General features: G+C 39.2%; 1 protein-coding gene across 1 annotated transcript; it reads right to left on the bottom strand.

The window, feature by feature from the left end:
• Positions 1-2,720: 2,720 nt before the first annotated feature.
• Positions 2,721-14,099, bottom strand: LOC135481325 (cadherin-related family member 1-like). The gene is made up of 13 exons (XM_064761189.1): positions 13,965-14,099; positions 13,718-13,783; positions 12,549-12,730; positions 10,498-10,551; positions 9,005-9,094; positions 8,767-8,856; positions 8,193-8,312; positions 7,475-7,594; positions 6,972-7,050; positions 5,619-5,737; positions 4,907-5,113; positions 3,465-3,626; positions 2,721-3,301 (listed from the first exon to the last, which is right to left on the bottom strand). The coding sequence occupies exons 1-13, from the start codon at positions 14,032-14,034 to the stop codon at positions 3,128-3,130; spliced, it is 1,533 nt and encodes a 510-aa protein (XP_064617259.1). The 5' UTR covers positions 14,035-14,099; the 3' UTR covers positions 2,721-3,127.
• Between the last annotated feature and the right edge of the window lie 2,475 nt (positions 14,100-16,574).

The raw sequence follows: 16,574 nt of genomic DNA on the forward strand, positions 1-16,574 counted from the left end.
GCGTTATACTGAATGTTATGACCGAAGCCAAAGCTTAGTGGATAAGTCCTGTTGTCAAGCTGAAGTCTTGAATTAGCTTATTGCAGGCATCTTATTGACCGTTAAATCAGCCGATTGACCAGATGACTATCCTAGTGAAAACTGGTACCTCCACATCAAGCGGGGTGATAGCGAGGATACGGGCACATAAGTCAACAAATAAAACATTATTTATTAATTTATTTGAATTGGGTGCAACGCCATACACTCAGTACATTGATAGAGTTTCATTACTGTTTTTCGGTGTTTAATGAAACCGCTGACCCCTACATTAACGACTTGCAACAAACCCTTTCTCAGTTCCATTACTCATATGTACAAGGGTTACTTTTCTCATTGATAACATCTATATGGGATTCGTGGAACCATATATCAAGGTGTAGGTATTTCGATGGGTACGAATTGTGGCCCTTTTTTACTGACCTATACTTGTTCTCGTGTCAATATACTATATGCAGAAATTATTAAAAATTAATCGTCACCAGGCGCGACCTTTTTTAAAAAGTAAACGGTATATTGAAGATGCACTAGCTTTAAACAAACGTATATACAACAAAGGCTGTGAAAGATTTTGACGTGGTAAATTATTCTTACTTGGATAGCAATATTCTTTACGTCATACATATGGTGTGTACATATCTGATATTGTAGTATTTGTAGATTCTTATAGATCCTGTATGTTATGTGGCGATTTCAATCAACGTTACAAGTTATTACTACAAAAACTGGTTTGTCAAGGCTATAAGCCAGATATTGTTAGGGTGGTTGCTCAGTACGCATGTGCGTCACGTGCCATAGGTGGGATAAACAAAAGCACATGATCATTTATGCCTGTGGCTCAACATTACAGTCTTCGGTGACAGCCTAGAACTCCAATCCTGAGCCCAGTTATTCGAAGGCGTATTAGTTAAAACTGGTATTAAGCCATACTTTATATTTAAAATTTTAGCCAAACTCAGCAGCCAATGCAGTTATCCAAACTCAGAGTATAACAGCAACAGATTTAGTCTAAATTTGTTACACTGTTACACAATTTTGCTGCGGCTAAGTACACAGCTGAAAACTTGTATTAAGTCTTAAAACAGTTTTGAACAACTGCGCCCTGTTTCTTAAAATGTATTCTTCTAAATTTTCGACTTGAAACTGTCCTAGAATCTACGTAAAGCCTCAGATGTCAGAAGGGAGTGGAATAAAATACATTGATTTTGCGCGGAACCTCCGAGGGTCACAATGCTTTGATACGGTCAGGTGGATTTGTTGTACTTAAGCGATGAAATCTCGATTATGTGCACTAGAAACAGCTATGCATGTTAATCCACCAAACGCCTTCACTCTAAGTTTATTCAGTTTTACAATGAGGATAATTCTTCTGCTTAAGTAAGTATGGACAGTGTCCAGAATCTTTGGCGCTCTGCATCATAACTGTTATTAATTCCGGTTAACCCGCAGGTATAGGGGCTTTATATTCATCAAGTTGAATTAGATATCCACGTTGGATATATGAGCAGGCGCAATAACAGAGTTTCAGAGATACCGTTACCTATTTTGATTATCGACAACTTATAAACTAACATGGTAGACGATTTGGATACAAATTTCATTCACTCGTCTAGAACTTTCCTTCCATGCGTCTTTCCAACCTCACTGGGAACCGTTGACCTTGCTTCTCTTTGCATTAATCCTCCTTAATTTCATATTTCACATATTTTATTAGCTCTTTGGTGGTTTGTGTTAAACGCTGTTTTGCGAATTGACCTTGTAATCATTGACCTGGAACGTGCATTTTGGTTGACGGTTGGTATATGAATGTCTGTTTTGACGCTTAGATATCTCTACACTAACTCACAATTCAAACAGATTATGCCTGCTCTTGCTTTTGGGAACTTGATAATGATAATAATAATAATAATAATAATAGTGATAATAATCGGTCAGCAACACCCGTGTGGCCGTTTGCGCTGTATAATGTTCCAACTTGTCTCGCACCAATCTGGTTGAACGCCATATCCAAAAGAATGCTTCCTACTATGGTAGTCCTTTTTATCGACGTAGGAAACTGGAGTGACCGGGGTAATGAAACAACCTACCGTAGGTCAAGTTACTAACAAACTGTTACCTATTAGTGGAAGACATGGGATGAGATCATTAATAATTTTCAAAATGGCGCCAGTAATTTATGTATTTATTTTATGTAAGTTTTTTTACGTCGTATTCAAGAATATTTCACTGATACGACCATGCTTAGACCTTCCTACGAACGACCAGAAAGGAAGCCAAGATAAGTTAAACGGAGCTCATAGTGACCGCATGGTAATGGCCTCTTGGGTCAGTGTGCTGCGTTACAGCACCCTAACAACGCGGCCACGGAATCCATACGTCAGTAATGTATTTATTTGATGTATTTGATTCAAGAATATCTCACTTAAATGACGGCGGCAAGCATTATGGTGGAGAAAACCGAGCAGAGTCCGGGAGAAACCAACAACCATCCTCAGGTTGCGGGCAGACCTTCCTACGTATGACCCGAGAGGAAGCCAGGATAAGTTGGATTTCAACTCAAAGTGGCAGCATTGGTTGATAGACTCCTGGGTAATTTGTGATGTGCTAGCACGCTAACCACTAGGCCACGGAGTATGTATGTTGTATTTCTTTAAAAGAACAGCAAGATATGGTATCTTTGAGTGAAGAATTTATTACATACAGCCATAAGAATATATGAACACCAATAAGGCGTTAATCCTGGGTCCGTTCTCACCTTTACGGCATTACAAACATATATGGTTTAAACTTTAGCTTAGAGTACAAACTGTTGCGATATCATTGGAAACCGGTGATTTCCAGGTTAAAATTATTTATATATTTTCAATCGGTTGTTCTGCTAATACTATTCTTTAGGAATTTGACTTTGATATTGTATCCGGTTGACTTCTAAACTGTGAAATTTGAAAACTTACTCTTCCATTTACAAATGCTCGAAAGTTTTGGAGAAAAGGTTACATAAAACGTTTCCTTATGCCCTAATACGCGCGCAGTTCCCTCTTCCTCTATGTGACTGGTGAGTTAGATTGTAGTAAGACATGTACATAGTTTAATTAATGATAACGGTAATGTTAATATTGCCATTGTGCTCAGTCTCAGTGCTTGTGCTGATCACTCTATTCCCGGGACACTGCGGAAAGGTCACCTCACTGTCAAGGATTGTCACGTGAACAAGAGCTGAGCCAGAGAGCATGTCTGGTGTAGCGGTTTCCATGGCAACGATCTGTGAAAAGAGGGAATAAGTCGAAATCGGCATTGTACTCTCGATATTATACCTATAGCAAAGGTACCAACTAAATCTCAAAATTATCCGAGGCAAGAAACACTTCGCGATATATTTGGCCCAAATAACAAAGATGATTATAGCACAAATTTTAGTACAGTACCGTAAAGTTGAGATGTGAGTTTCCATCCTGAGCGAGCTCAGTGCTGGAGTTCACTTTCAGCGTGATGGAAGACTCGTGGAAGACAACTCGGGGCTGAGGGCTGAATACATAGTAAGGATGGCCATCTTTCTCGAGTGTTATGGTGAATTTTGAATTCATCCCCTGAAGAAAAAGGAGAATGAATGAAGAATGTTTATATTCAATAATGATAAAGGTTTGGAAGATCCCATTTCAGCCGTCGGATTTTATCATAAGATTGAGAGCCAACAATAACATCTTCAATCTTACTCTTCCAAGCTCGCTGTGAGTTCAAGTCCAGCTCATGCTTCCATACGTGGCAAGGTTTGTCACCACACCTGCACAGGGTCGTGGGTTTCCCCTCGGGCTCTGCCCGGTTTTCTCCCACCATAATGCTTACCGCCGTCGTCTAGGTTAAATATTCTTGAGTACGGCGTAAAACACCAATCAAATAAATAAATAAATAAATAAATACCCTTGAAAGCTTTCCCACTCGATTTCAGTGTAGCCGAGAAAGCACTACTGTGTCAGAACACAAAACTGTTCGAACAAAGACGATTCAACTCACAGTACGTACTTCGGATAGTCCAGTGATTCCAGATTGTTGTAATATGCTATCATACAAATCATGTCACTACCATGCAAGTCATGTTACCATGCAGATCATGCTACCATACAGGTCATGCTACCAAACAGGTCATGTTACCATGATGATAATGCTACCACACAGGTCATGCTATCATGACAGTAATGATACCACACAGGTCATGTTACCACGATGGTAATGCTGCGACAAAGGTCATGTTACCATGATAGTCATGTTATCATGATGGTCATCCCGCCACACCCACCATGTTATACCATGATTGGTATAATATGTCATCATGATGGTCATGTTCTACCGTGAAGGTCATGTTATACCGTAATGATCATGTTATACCGTGATGGTCATGCTATGTGATGGTCATGCTATCACGCAGGTCAAAAACCGTGCAGGTCAAGATGGCAGGATACACAAAAGATTTAGCCTATGTTGGACAGGAATGTTCTTAATATGCAAGGCAAATCACAAAAAAAACATGATTTAGTGGTAATACGGTAATTAATTATATAGGTATAAACCTGTGAAGAGATGAGTTAAACCCTGCAAGATGGCTATCATAGACGATCATTTTGAACCTTTTTACAGCGATTTCATACAGAACATTAATCAGTATGTCAAGATGGCAATACAAATTTCTTTCAATTTTAAAACCCTTTAGATGGCCGTCGTCGTATAATTAAGATATTCTTGAGTACGACGTAAAACAACGCACTTAAGTAAATAAATCAAAAGCATTTACACAATTTAAACCACTGCAAATAAGCTTGTAAGTGGGTTTCTAATATTTTGTTGTTTCCAAGGTTTCTACATCTTTCCTTACCTGATCCTTATCTTGGACATAGATAAGTTCTGACACATCCAGCTGAATGGGAGTGCCCTTCCGTGCGTTCTTCAGAATAGACGCGCTGTACAAGGACCTGTCAAACTCTGGAGCGTGGTCATTAACATCTTGCACAGTGATCAACACCAACATCGTAGCAGTTGTCTCCCCTTTCTGCATTTGGCCTGGCGCAACAGCCTCTTTGGCCTGAAAAAGGAAAGGGTGTGGTGTAAGTATAAAAGCTATTATTTTATTATTTTAAACATGCATATTCAATAAATGCATGCATTATGCATAAATGCATAAATGTAATCGCTTCTAAGTACATTTATTGTTCCATCAGTTTGAGGTATTGTCACATTGATTGGTTCCATCTTTCCATCGCTACACGCTGTCGGACATCGTGCCATTAATTCGTTCCATCGTCTTGCCCTTAAGAAGGATGTTTTGGTTTAAAGTGAGCCCGTATGGAGAGGATTATGTAGCATTGCTCCATTGAAAAGATGAGCTTGTGTATACTAGGTCGTCAGCAAGGTTTTGCATTGAGGTGCTTTCCGTTAATTAGTGGGTTTAAGAAAATTAGTGGCAAAGTAATAACATAGGCCTAATTAAGTAGAAATAAAGATCATTCGCAAAATAGATGAATTAACACCAGGTAAGTTGCAGGAATCCAACAACCTTTGGAAGACAAACAATGGACTAACTAACATACCTCGACAGTCAAATCAAACACGCTTCCCTGATCGAGCAGCTCTGGTAGATTACTGTCAAGCTTGTCATTTACAGTGATCCTTCCTGTAGACGCATCAATACGGAAATCACTTCTGGAATCTGGAATCAGGCAAAAGAAACCGCAGGTATGATGTAGCATTTTTGCACTAGTAGATATATAACTTTCTTGAAATGACACAAAGACCAAAGACTACGAATAGACAGTAGAACTACATAATAATTTTATTTATCTATTTGATTGGTTTTTTAGGCCGTACTCAAGAATATTTCACTTAGACTACGACGGCATTATGGTACATAATAATAGGGTCCATATTTGTTGACGCAAAGAGCAAAAAAAATTTTTATTCATTTTTGTTCATAGAAGGAGTAAAAAGGCAACTTTATGACTAGATCTGTTGACTACGTATGGATAACAGAGCTATATAATAATTTTATTTATCTATTTGATTAGTGTTTTAGGCCGTACTCAAGAATATTTCCGGAATGACTGGGGAAAAAACCACAGCCCTTAGGCAAGTTAATGAGGCACTGACATAGAGATATGAACACCGTCTTAGTAGAAGACAAGGGTTTTTCAACGAATTTAAAACTGCGCAAAGTCAAACTAGCGCGGACGGTCTGGACAGAACTTTATCGCTTTAGACAAAAAGTGAAATGTGGCATCCTCTGACGACACTGGGAAAAATATGCAATAATCCCACGCTCCCAAGGTTTTGTATACTACGGGATATAAGTGACTTGTAAATCCATTATAGTAACACGGTTATAATGTGTTTAGGAAACAGTTTTGAAATGCTAACAATTAAAATAAGACCAGGTCAGTGTGACAATATCATTAGGATAAAATCATGTTGCTAGGGTTGTGTGAGAATTTTTTTATGTTAGAAAGATGTGCACACTGCATCCCCAGACTAGGCATTTTGGTTCATCCTTATACGTACTCTTCACTTCTACAACAACAGAAATTTATCAAAAGCTGCTTATACGATTTCATTGGAATATACGAATTCAAAACGAGCTGAGCAAAAGAACCTGGTTGGGTAATGGGGTATATGTCCCAGTGCAGGGAAAACACCAAAAAATGAAGATTTTCCACCCAGAGTATCTTTTTGATGGGTTATTACTCGATTAACCATTCTTCTATGACACTGAAACTGTTATGAGCGCTTTGGCCGACGATTTGTTCTTATGATTGTGTAGTACGTCTTCAGCGTTGCACTGGGATTTTGAAACATGCACTTCATTATCGTAAACGTTTCTGAGTCCGATTCGCTGCCTTATCTGATTCCAAACATTGAAGGAATAACCGAAATACTGGAGCTATACTCACAGTTCAAGAAGCGATACGCTATGGGATTTGGTACACCGCGATCTCCATCCATGGCTAACACAGAAATAACTGGTGTGCCCTGAAATGAGAGGTGCATCAGAAAGAGCAAATCACACAATTCAATGGAAACATTCGACCAATAAGATATGGCCAAATTGGAATAAGCTAAGGTATTGGGTATTGCATATTTTAGCCGTAACAGATCCCATGGTTTATTACTGAACAAAGTAGCATATTCTTTCTTTCACTTAATAATGCAAAGTACAGGTTAAACTTCTTCGTTTACTTGAGTCTTTCAAGTGCAACACATGTTATCTAATAACTCGGCCGCCGATGCGGAACTTCTCCATATTTAATTCTGTTTGATTTGTGTGGGTCTTGCAATAAAACTACCACTATACATACATGAACGACGTTGTCGATTGTGAATGGAGACAGTGTATGGCCACAATGTGGTCTTTTCAACTTGCGTCAGTTACGGCATGGCAACAAATATTACTTACTATTGTGGCGTTCTCTAGGATGACCGTTGTGTAAGGTGTGTTAGCAAAATAAGGCTTGGTATCCTGGACATCTTCGACGGTGATGATGACATCAGTGGTAGCGTTTAGACCTCCGCCATCCTGTCCCACAAACCACAAACACACTGATAACAAAATGGTATGACTGTAAATAGTGACTTTGCTATATATTGTGGCATGGAGGGTTACTTAAAAGGTAAAAACTATCGATAAAGATATATTGGCTGATAAATTTCCACAGAAACTTTCATGATATCCCTGAAAATATTGTCTAGAGACTATGCAGAATCTCCTATTTTATTTGATTTATTTATATATTTACCGCTATGCTCTAGAATTTTTCACTGTATGGTGGCGATCAGTTTTAAGGGTGTAGGAAACCGAGTGCTTCCCCAAAGACTTGTAGACAATTCGACTTTAATGAACGTAGAAGGGGAATCTATAAGTCCCTCGTCCAAGACGGGGATTCCAAACAGTATTGGACATTATTTTCTGTACCATACAGCATATGTTCTATAACCTGTGAGTTTGAAATGTTTTAGTAGAAAAGTGAGCCAGGACAGTTAACATGAAACTAGGAAATTGTTTTACTTGAGTAGGCCTATGTGATGGTTGTGTAGAATCTGTAGTTCAGACAGGCAGCTGTTAACAAACAGAGTTAAGAAATGTTGAGAAAGAAATTCTCCAATGATTTACAAACCGTGGCAGTCAGCTGTAACTGGTAAAAGTTGTGCTTCTCGAAATCCAAAGTACCGTTTAGGTAGATATGACCTTGATAAGGTGTAGTTCTGAAGGTCGACCTGTAAGCCTCATCTGTCAACTGTAGGATAAATTATACACAGGCCTGGTAAACTAATCATAAAAAATTGAGCTCCAAAAATCAGAAAATACCATTCAGCTATGCATTACGTAGGACAATACAAACTTAATAACATGTCACAACATTTCATTACCTGTGTAATGGCCTCAGTGGCAAAATAGAGCATAAAACAATCATTAAGTGTTTAGAAGATACTATGCTGATAATCCCTGAGGAGGTGATAAAACTTTAATTCATTTTCTTATTATTGTTTACGTCTTTTTCATCCTGACGGTTTAAGCTTCAGGGGTAAGTGAAACATAAGTGTACTAAGTAAACTACCTCATTATATTTGCATTAGATAATTGACGGACCTCCTGACTTAAAGCCGAGCAGGCAAAGTAGCTTAAGATGGATTCGAGCCTACGACCGAGACCAAATGAAACAGAGAACAAGCCATGCCTTAATGACTTACCTCAAGAGAATAAGAAACACTTCCTCCTATTCCTGTATCTGGATCCACAGTCTGTGTCCCATCAAAGACCAAAGTGCCGTTCGGGGCATCCTGTTGTAAAGAAAAAAGACAATTTGACAGCTCTTCACAGATTTCATATGTATTCATCAAAAGCAATACCATCATAATATTTAAATATCTTCTAAATCTTAGACAGCAGGTATACAAACCTACATAGATTACTGATTGGTCAACTCACCTCACTGATGCTGGCTCTGTAAGGGGTTCCCCTAAACTGGGGCACCTCATCGTTAACATCTTGAATGAACAGAGTCATAGAAGCATACACCTGAAAGTGAACAGATTTAGTAAAAGAGCTTATTCAACAGGTAAATACATTTGTGAGAATCTTCACCATATTTTTCTCTTCGGTGGAGTAGGCCTACAACAGGAATACGAATAAAGAAGCCAGTTATATTCAACAGCTCAATGCACATACTTGCTATTATTTTCCAATAAATTACTTCATGCACTTCAACAAGGAAGTCAACATCTGATCTAATACTTTGTGCACATTTTTAACTACTACAATTCTAATCCACCAACATAACATTAATATCATTTTAATAAATCCAATAAATTTACCCAATGGTGCCTGGGGCGTAAATATGTAATTCAAATATCGTGTCTGGTAATGAAAGCATTTACTCCTTTATCTAGGATTATTTAGGGAAATGGCCTTTCAATCGCTAAGGCGCATGTTCAAGTTGTGTACAGGTCCTTTCCTGTTTTCCGCCGTTGCACGGTGTAGGTGTAAACAAACTTGCCGAATTTTCCAGACTTGTAGGTTTCTGGAAAATTCTGCTTTTGTGCAATGAAAACAAACCGAGAGGCAGTTGATCCGGCCAAGTGCCCATTGAAGTGTATCTACCAGTCAACCGAAGTTAAAGTGCTACTTCAGTGAAAACGCAATTAATGATAAACTCAGTAATAAATGACGTAACGACCCAAAGTCACTTGCACATCTTAGCATGGATAGCGTGACGTCACAATTAGATCACTCGTCAGAGTACTAGGCCCAGTTCCACACAGCGGCGTACGACATTCTTTTATCGTACATTTGTCTTACGATATTTTGTACGTCACTATTACCGTACTACTGTCCTAAAAGGGAGATATCGTACCTGTACTACATCTTTGTGAAACCAGCCCCAGCTCTTCTCATGACAAAATGAAGCGTTTACTAGTGACACCTGGGTTTTGACATGGCATAGCTTGCCTTACAGAACATAAAATGCCATAAAACCTATGATATCCGTTTACATTGAAGGATTGTCATTCAGGGAAATATATTTTTAGAAATGTTATTTAGACAAGTGAGTCACTTCAGGCCGTTTGAAAAAGACACGTGCGCTGACACTAACTTGCTCCATCGTGCAGTTGATGGCCCTTACATGACTTACAATTTAATCTCAAATAAAGGCTTTCAACGCTTTACATGGTCTACAATCTATCATCTGTAATTGTAATTAGAAGAAGATCCTGTTGTAACGTACACTTTGTCTCAGACGTTAGACAAACACGGAACTAAGATGTCCTAGGATAAAAAAAACTGCTGGTATACACTTAAATTTCATCAGTGAACATTTCTTTTTCAAACGGCTGAAATGACTTAGTGAGAATCATACATTAATAAAAATAGTTTCTATAGTCTCACTGGCCATATTTTCGCAGTAAATAAAGTATACTTACAGGGTTGTTTACCCCATCACGGATCACAAAGCGCAAGTTTCTCTCTGGAGGGTCCTAAATCAAAGAGTAGATTTTCCGGAAACTTTAATGAATCTTTATGAATCACATGATGGTATGTAGCTTTTGTTATGATTTTTTAATATTTTGCTTGAAAGCTCTACAATTTTCTCTCTGGACGGCCCTAAGCCAAAAAGCAGATTTTGATACAGTCATATACGTGTTGCTTTTACAATTTATTTATACAATTTACCTGAAAGCCTTCAAATGTTCTCTCTGGAAGGTCCCAAGTCAAAACGTAGAATGTCCAAAAACTTAAATAAATAAGTTTAATATAATATGTTCATGACACACCTGTATGACTTTTCATACCATTATCATATTTTAGCTGCATGAAAGACTAAATCTCACGTGGTGCCTGAGAACTTGTGTCACGCATTTTGAACACTAGTGCGTGTTTGTTCTATAAGTGAAAATTTTGTTTATATTAGTTTGAAGGCAATTCTGTTCCAATCCTGATTGAAATAAAGACATGAAATTTGTTAAATGATCTAACTGAAGACTAGAAATTTATGTTGTTAAAGGCAATTATTGTGGGGTCTGCGTTACTTTGAAAATAATGTGTGACTGTTAGGTTTTCGAAGCGTGACACATTTTTAATATTTATTTAAAGGAGAAGTTCATAGTACAAGCCATCTTTATTAAGAACGTACTATAAAAATGATTCCTTTGAGAGCATAACTTTATGTGCAAAGGATAACAAAATATATTGAAATCCACCCGACTAGTCTACTCACTCAAACCAACAAGTTCTGTTATGGCTAAAATGATGACGTAATGCCGTCTCAACATGAATTTTCGTACACATGCCCGAATGTTCAGTTATGTTTAGAAAGAAATATTCTATGGGCCAAGAATGCTGAAAAATCTTTGCCCACTTTACCTTCAACGCTAACCCCTTAGCACCCAGTCATTTTTGTCAAGCACTCACGCTTACCATGTGTTACTTTATTATGCCATAAGGTCAGCCTCCACAAAACAAACTCATTAATTCTGTCTAGGTTATAAAGCATCGAAAAAAATTTTTGTGTGACTCTTATACCGAAACGATTACGCTTTCAATATTGCTACTTGAGATTCTCCTTTAAAAAGAGGATAGTTCACTTCGTCAACAAAGAAAGCCGGAGCCCATTACCATATCACTTTCTAAAAGTGGTGCCAAATTACCTACCATACATCTACATGTAGATATGTTTAGACTGAGCAGGTCGTTGTTGTGCTCTTAAGAGTTCATGAGCCAAATGCGAAGCCTGAGTGTATTGCACTTGTCCGCTAAAATCAAAAAAAATAAAAAACCTCTTCCATAGCATTATGGAGAACTTAACTGAACATTTACTTTGCTCTAGAACCGCTTTGGTAGCCTAATGGTCAGAGCGTCCGCACCGAAGTCGGGAGAGAAGGGTATCAAACCCGGGTCGGCTCATACTAAAGACTTTAAAAATGGTACTTGTTGCTGCCTTGCTTGGTGCTCAGAACTGAGAGGTTAGAGCAAGGAAGCAGGACTGGTTGGCCCAATGTCAGTATAATGTGACTGAACAGGGTATCGTGTCTGGTGTTTTCGGCATGATACTTCAGTGGCGACAGCACTTCGCCGGCGTGGAATCGCCCTACTCTATACAAGGACCCACGATATATGTACATACATCTAATGTCCCCAGGTCGTACTATGGCGGAAACATAGTTAACCACGACGTTAAACCCCAAACATTCACATAGACTTTATCCTAACACTTCTCGCTGACATGAGCCTACTATCCTCTATTCGATGGTAGTGACCTGAATAACTTATGAATACATAATTATTGATGGATTGAGAGCGCAGAGTAAAGGTTTTTCTAGAATTTATCCAAAAGGTACCGGTACTGTCCTTTACTCCCACCGAAAATGGTCAGTAGTCGACACAATGTGCTGTCAATAACAGAGAGTGATTGAGAAGTCTTTACACACGACTAGTTTTCGCAAGGCATTATTTGTCTCTTCGTGAGAATACTCACATAATCCCTGTCCAGGTTGTTCACGTTGAGGAACACATCCACAGAACGCCCTGAAGTGCTGGTCCCCCTGGGAGTCCCCAGATACACAAGGTTCTGAGTCTCAGGGCTGTTGTGGTCCACTTCAAAGGTGATCTCATTGGGGCCATCTGCGTCTGTGGCCGTTATTGTCTTGATCAGTATACCTGGTAAGGTAAGGGGCATAACTGTCTAAGATTTATTTGTTTGACGATCTAACGCATGACAAAACAAAGAATGTTTTATTTAAAACCACAGCGACCAGGATTTTGGGTAGATAGGGAAATTCCTTAAATACTTACTTTAAGCATTTCCATTATAAATCGGATTATTTTTTTTACTTTATACCTTACCGGTCATGGATTTTCAATTATGGCGCAGTATGTTTCTTTTGCTTTCTAGACAGTGTAGTATATTTTCAATAGTGTAAGTAGTATATGGCCCCTGCTCGATCGACCGGCGATAGTTAATAATTTAATACGTGTAGGAGAGTCCGGGAGTATATGAGCGCTGTTCATTGGTCATTACCCTAGCTCTGTAGCGAAGGGCGAATCTATTCCGACGCATGGAACTCAAATTACGCGTGTGTGTCTGTTAATTGAAGAAGAACGGGCGTGACCTAAACACTCACCGTAGTATATTTATAGTCGAGCCAAGTTTAACTGTAAGGACGTTGTCAGTGACTGGCTGAGACACGTATAGAGCCCCCGCCCCCGCTCCCCCGACTCCCCTACACGCATTAAATATTTCAGATGACGACCGCATATTTTCGGATTACGTTATTAGTTTATTTTTATTATTGTTTTGACAAACTATCGCAGGTCGCTCGTTTTGGGGCTATATACTACTACTAAGGCGAGTGTTTACGTCACACCAGTTCTTCTCCAATTAACAAACACACACACACGCATAATTCGAGTTCCATGCGTCGGAATAGATTCGCCCGTCGGTTCGGAGAGAGGCTAATGACCAATCAGTAGCGCTCATATACCCCGGCTCCCCTACACGCATTACATATTTGAGATGACGAATGCATATTTTCGGATTACATTATTAGTTTATTTTTTATTACTTTTGGGACGAATTATCTCCGGTCGCTCGAGAGGGGGATATACACTACTAGTGTAAAAATCTACAGTAACAAAATGGCGTACCTCTTGCTGCATTCTCTTTGGCCTGTGCAAAACCATCAAAGCTGACCAATCGTGGAGGGTTGTTACCTGCAAGAAGTCTCATAGCATGATAAAAGACAAAAGCCAACCTGAATGATTGTATGTAAAATTATCACACTTTAGACTCTCTTTCCCTATTATCTGTTGTTTTATTGCATATTCACAGGTTATGTTGTATTTGTTGACTGCACTGTTACTGCTCTGGAATAATGGTAAATAGTCGACTCACCTTGAGCTTCTGAAATACAGCAAAGAAAATAGCCGATACAGACCATCCAGACATGCGCCATTGTGTCCATCCGCGTGCGTTACTGGTGTTGGCAGTCAAATTTCAGGATAATATGTTCCTTACCCGAGTGTTGGGTAAATAAGGCTGACACAAATATGATAAACTATCTGGTCAAACTATCTATCTATTCAGTAATTCAGGAAGTAAACTCTTCAGATTATGTACATTTCAGATTACATAAATTTACCGACCGGTGCCTGACACGTAAAATCGTGCCTGGCAATGAAATTTAGGATTATTTCGGAAGATGGCCTGTCAATCGCTAAGGCGCATGTTCAAGTTATTCACAAGTCCTTTCATGTTTGCCACCGTATCACGGTGTAGCTGTAAACAAACTTTCCGAATTTTCCAGACTTATAGGTTTCTGGAAAATTCTATTTCTGTATGATGAAAACAAACCGAGAGGCAGTTGATCCGGCCAAGTGCCCATTCAGTGAAAACGCAATTAATGATAAACTCAGTAGTAAATGACGTAACTACACGTTTTCATACCATAGCCAAAGTCACTTGCAGAACTTAGCATGGATTGCGTGACGTCTCAATTAGATCACTCAACAGAGTACTAGGCCCAGTTCCTCACAGATATTCGATATTCTTTAATCGTACATTTGTCGTACGATATTTTGTACGTCACTATTACCGTACTATTGTCCTAAATGGGCGATATCGTACATGTACGACATCTTTGTGAAACTGGCCCCAGCTCTTCTCATGACAAATTGAAGCCCCCTCCAAAGACTTTAAAAATCGTACTGTTACTGCCTTGATTGGTGCTCAGAACTGAGAGGTTAGAGCAAGGAAACAGGGCTGGTTGGCTCGGTGTCAGTATAATGTGACTGAATAGGCTGTCTTGTCTGGTGTCCTCGGCATGATACTTCAGTGGCGACAGCACTTCGCCGGCGTGGAATCGCCCTGCGGCAAGAAGACACGATATATGTACACACACCCAGTAACTCCTCGTCGTCATTTGGCGGAAAAATTGTTAAGCACGACGTTAAACCCCAGGCATTGATATAGACTTTTATCCTAACACTTCTCGCTGTCATGAGTCTACTATCCTCTATATGATGGAATAATAATGATAATAATAAGTGATAATAATCAGTCGTTGACGCCCATGTAGCCGTTTACGCTGTATAATGTTCCTACTTGTCGCGCACCAATCTGCTTTAACGCCATATCCGAAAGAATGTTTCCTACTATGGTAGTCCTTTTTATCGACATGGGAAACTGGAGCGACCCGGGTAATTAAACGACCTATCTTAGGTCAAGTTACTAACGAACTGTTACATATTAGTGGAAGACATGGGATGAGATCATTAAAAATTTACAAAATGGCGCCAGTAATTTATGTATTTATTTATGTATTTATTTTATGTAAGTTTTTTTACGTCGTATTCAAGAATATTTCACTGATACGACCATGCTTAGACCTTCCTACGTACGACCCGAAAGGAAGCCAAGATAAGTTAAACGAGGTCATAGTGACCGCATTGGTAATGGCCTCTTGGGTCAGTGTGCTGCGGTACAGCATGCTAACAACGCGGCCACGGAATCCAAACGTCAGCAATTTATTGATTTGATGTATTTGATTCAAGAATATCTCACTTAAATGACGGCGGCAAGCATTATGGTGGGAGAAAACCGAGCAGAGTCCAGGGGAAACCCACAACCATCCGCAGGTTGCGAGCAGACCTTCCTACGTGCGACCCGAGAGGAAGCCAGAATAAGTTGGACTTCAACTCATAGTAGCAGGATTGGTGATAGACACCTGGGTAATTTGTGTTGCGCTAGCACTCTAACAACTAGGCCACGGAGGCCACGCGTCAATAATTAGACCACTTTATGTACATTTTCAGCACCAGCCACACCAGAGTGTGTTACGTTTCTTCAAAAGAACAGGTACGACGTTAAACCCCAAGCACTCACTCAAAAGAACAGCAAGATATGGTATTCTTCGAGTGCAGAATTTATTACATACAGTCATAAGAATATATGAGAATATGAATATCAATAAAGAGTTAATCCTGGATCTGTTCTCACCTTTACGGCATTACAAACATATATGGTTTAATCTTTCGTTTAGAGTACAAAACTGTTGCGATATCATTGGAAACCGGTGGCTTCTAAGTTAAAATTACTATTTTCAAACGGTTGTTCTGCTAATGTTATTCTGGAGATTTGACTTTGATATTGTTTATGCGGTGGACTTTCTGAACAGTGGAATTTGAAAACTTACTTTTCTATTTTCAATTGCTCGAAAGTTTTGGAGAACAGGTTACATAAAACGTTTCCTTATGCCTTAATACGCGCGCAGTTCCCTCTTACTCTATGTGACTGGTGAGTTAGATCGTTGTAAGACATGTACATAGTTTAATCAATGATAACGCTAATGTTAATATTGCCACTGTGCTCAGTCTCAGTGCTTGTGCTTTATTAACGGGACACTGCGGAGAGGTCACCTTATAGTCCAGAATTGTCACGCGAACAAGAGCTGAGCCAGAGAGCATGTCTGGTGTAGCGGTTTCCATGGCAACGATCTGTGAAAAC

Source organism: Liolophura sinensis, chromosome 1, assembly GCF_032854445.1.
Source record: "Liolophura sinensis isolate JHLJ2023 chromosome 1, CUHK_Ljap_v2, whole genome shotgun sequence".
NCBI lineage: Eukaryota > Metazoa > Mollusca > Polyplacophora > Chitonida > Chitonidae > Liolophura > Liolophura sinensis.

What these genes read in the sequence shown, in the direction of transcription:
- LOC135481325 (XM_064761189.1), bottom strand. Translation starts at nt 14,034, where the DNA reads ATGGACACAATGGCGCATGTCTGGATGGTCTGTATCGGCTATTTTCTT. An exon ending in CTGTATTTCAGAAGCTCAAG is followed by an intron (nt 13,784 to 13,964) that starts GTGAGTCGACTA and finishes GACTTCTTGCAG; the next exon opens with GTAACAACCCTCCACGATTG. An exon ending in GTGTTTCTTATTCTCTTGAG is followed by an intron (nt 8,313 to 8,766) that starts GTAAGTCATTAA and finishes TTTATCCTACAG; the next exon opens with TTGACAGATGAGGCTTACAG.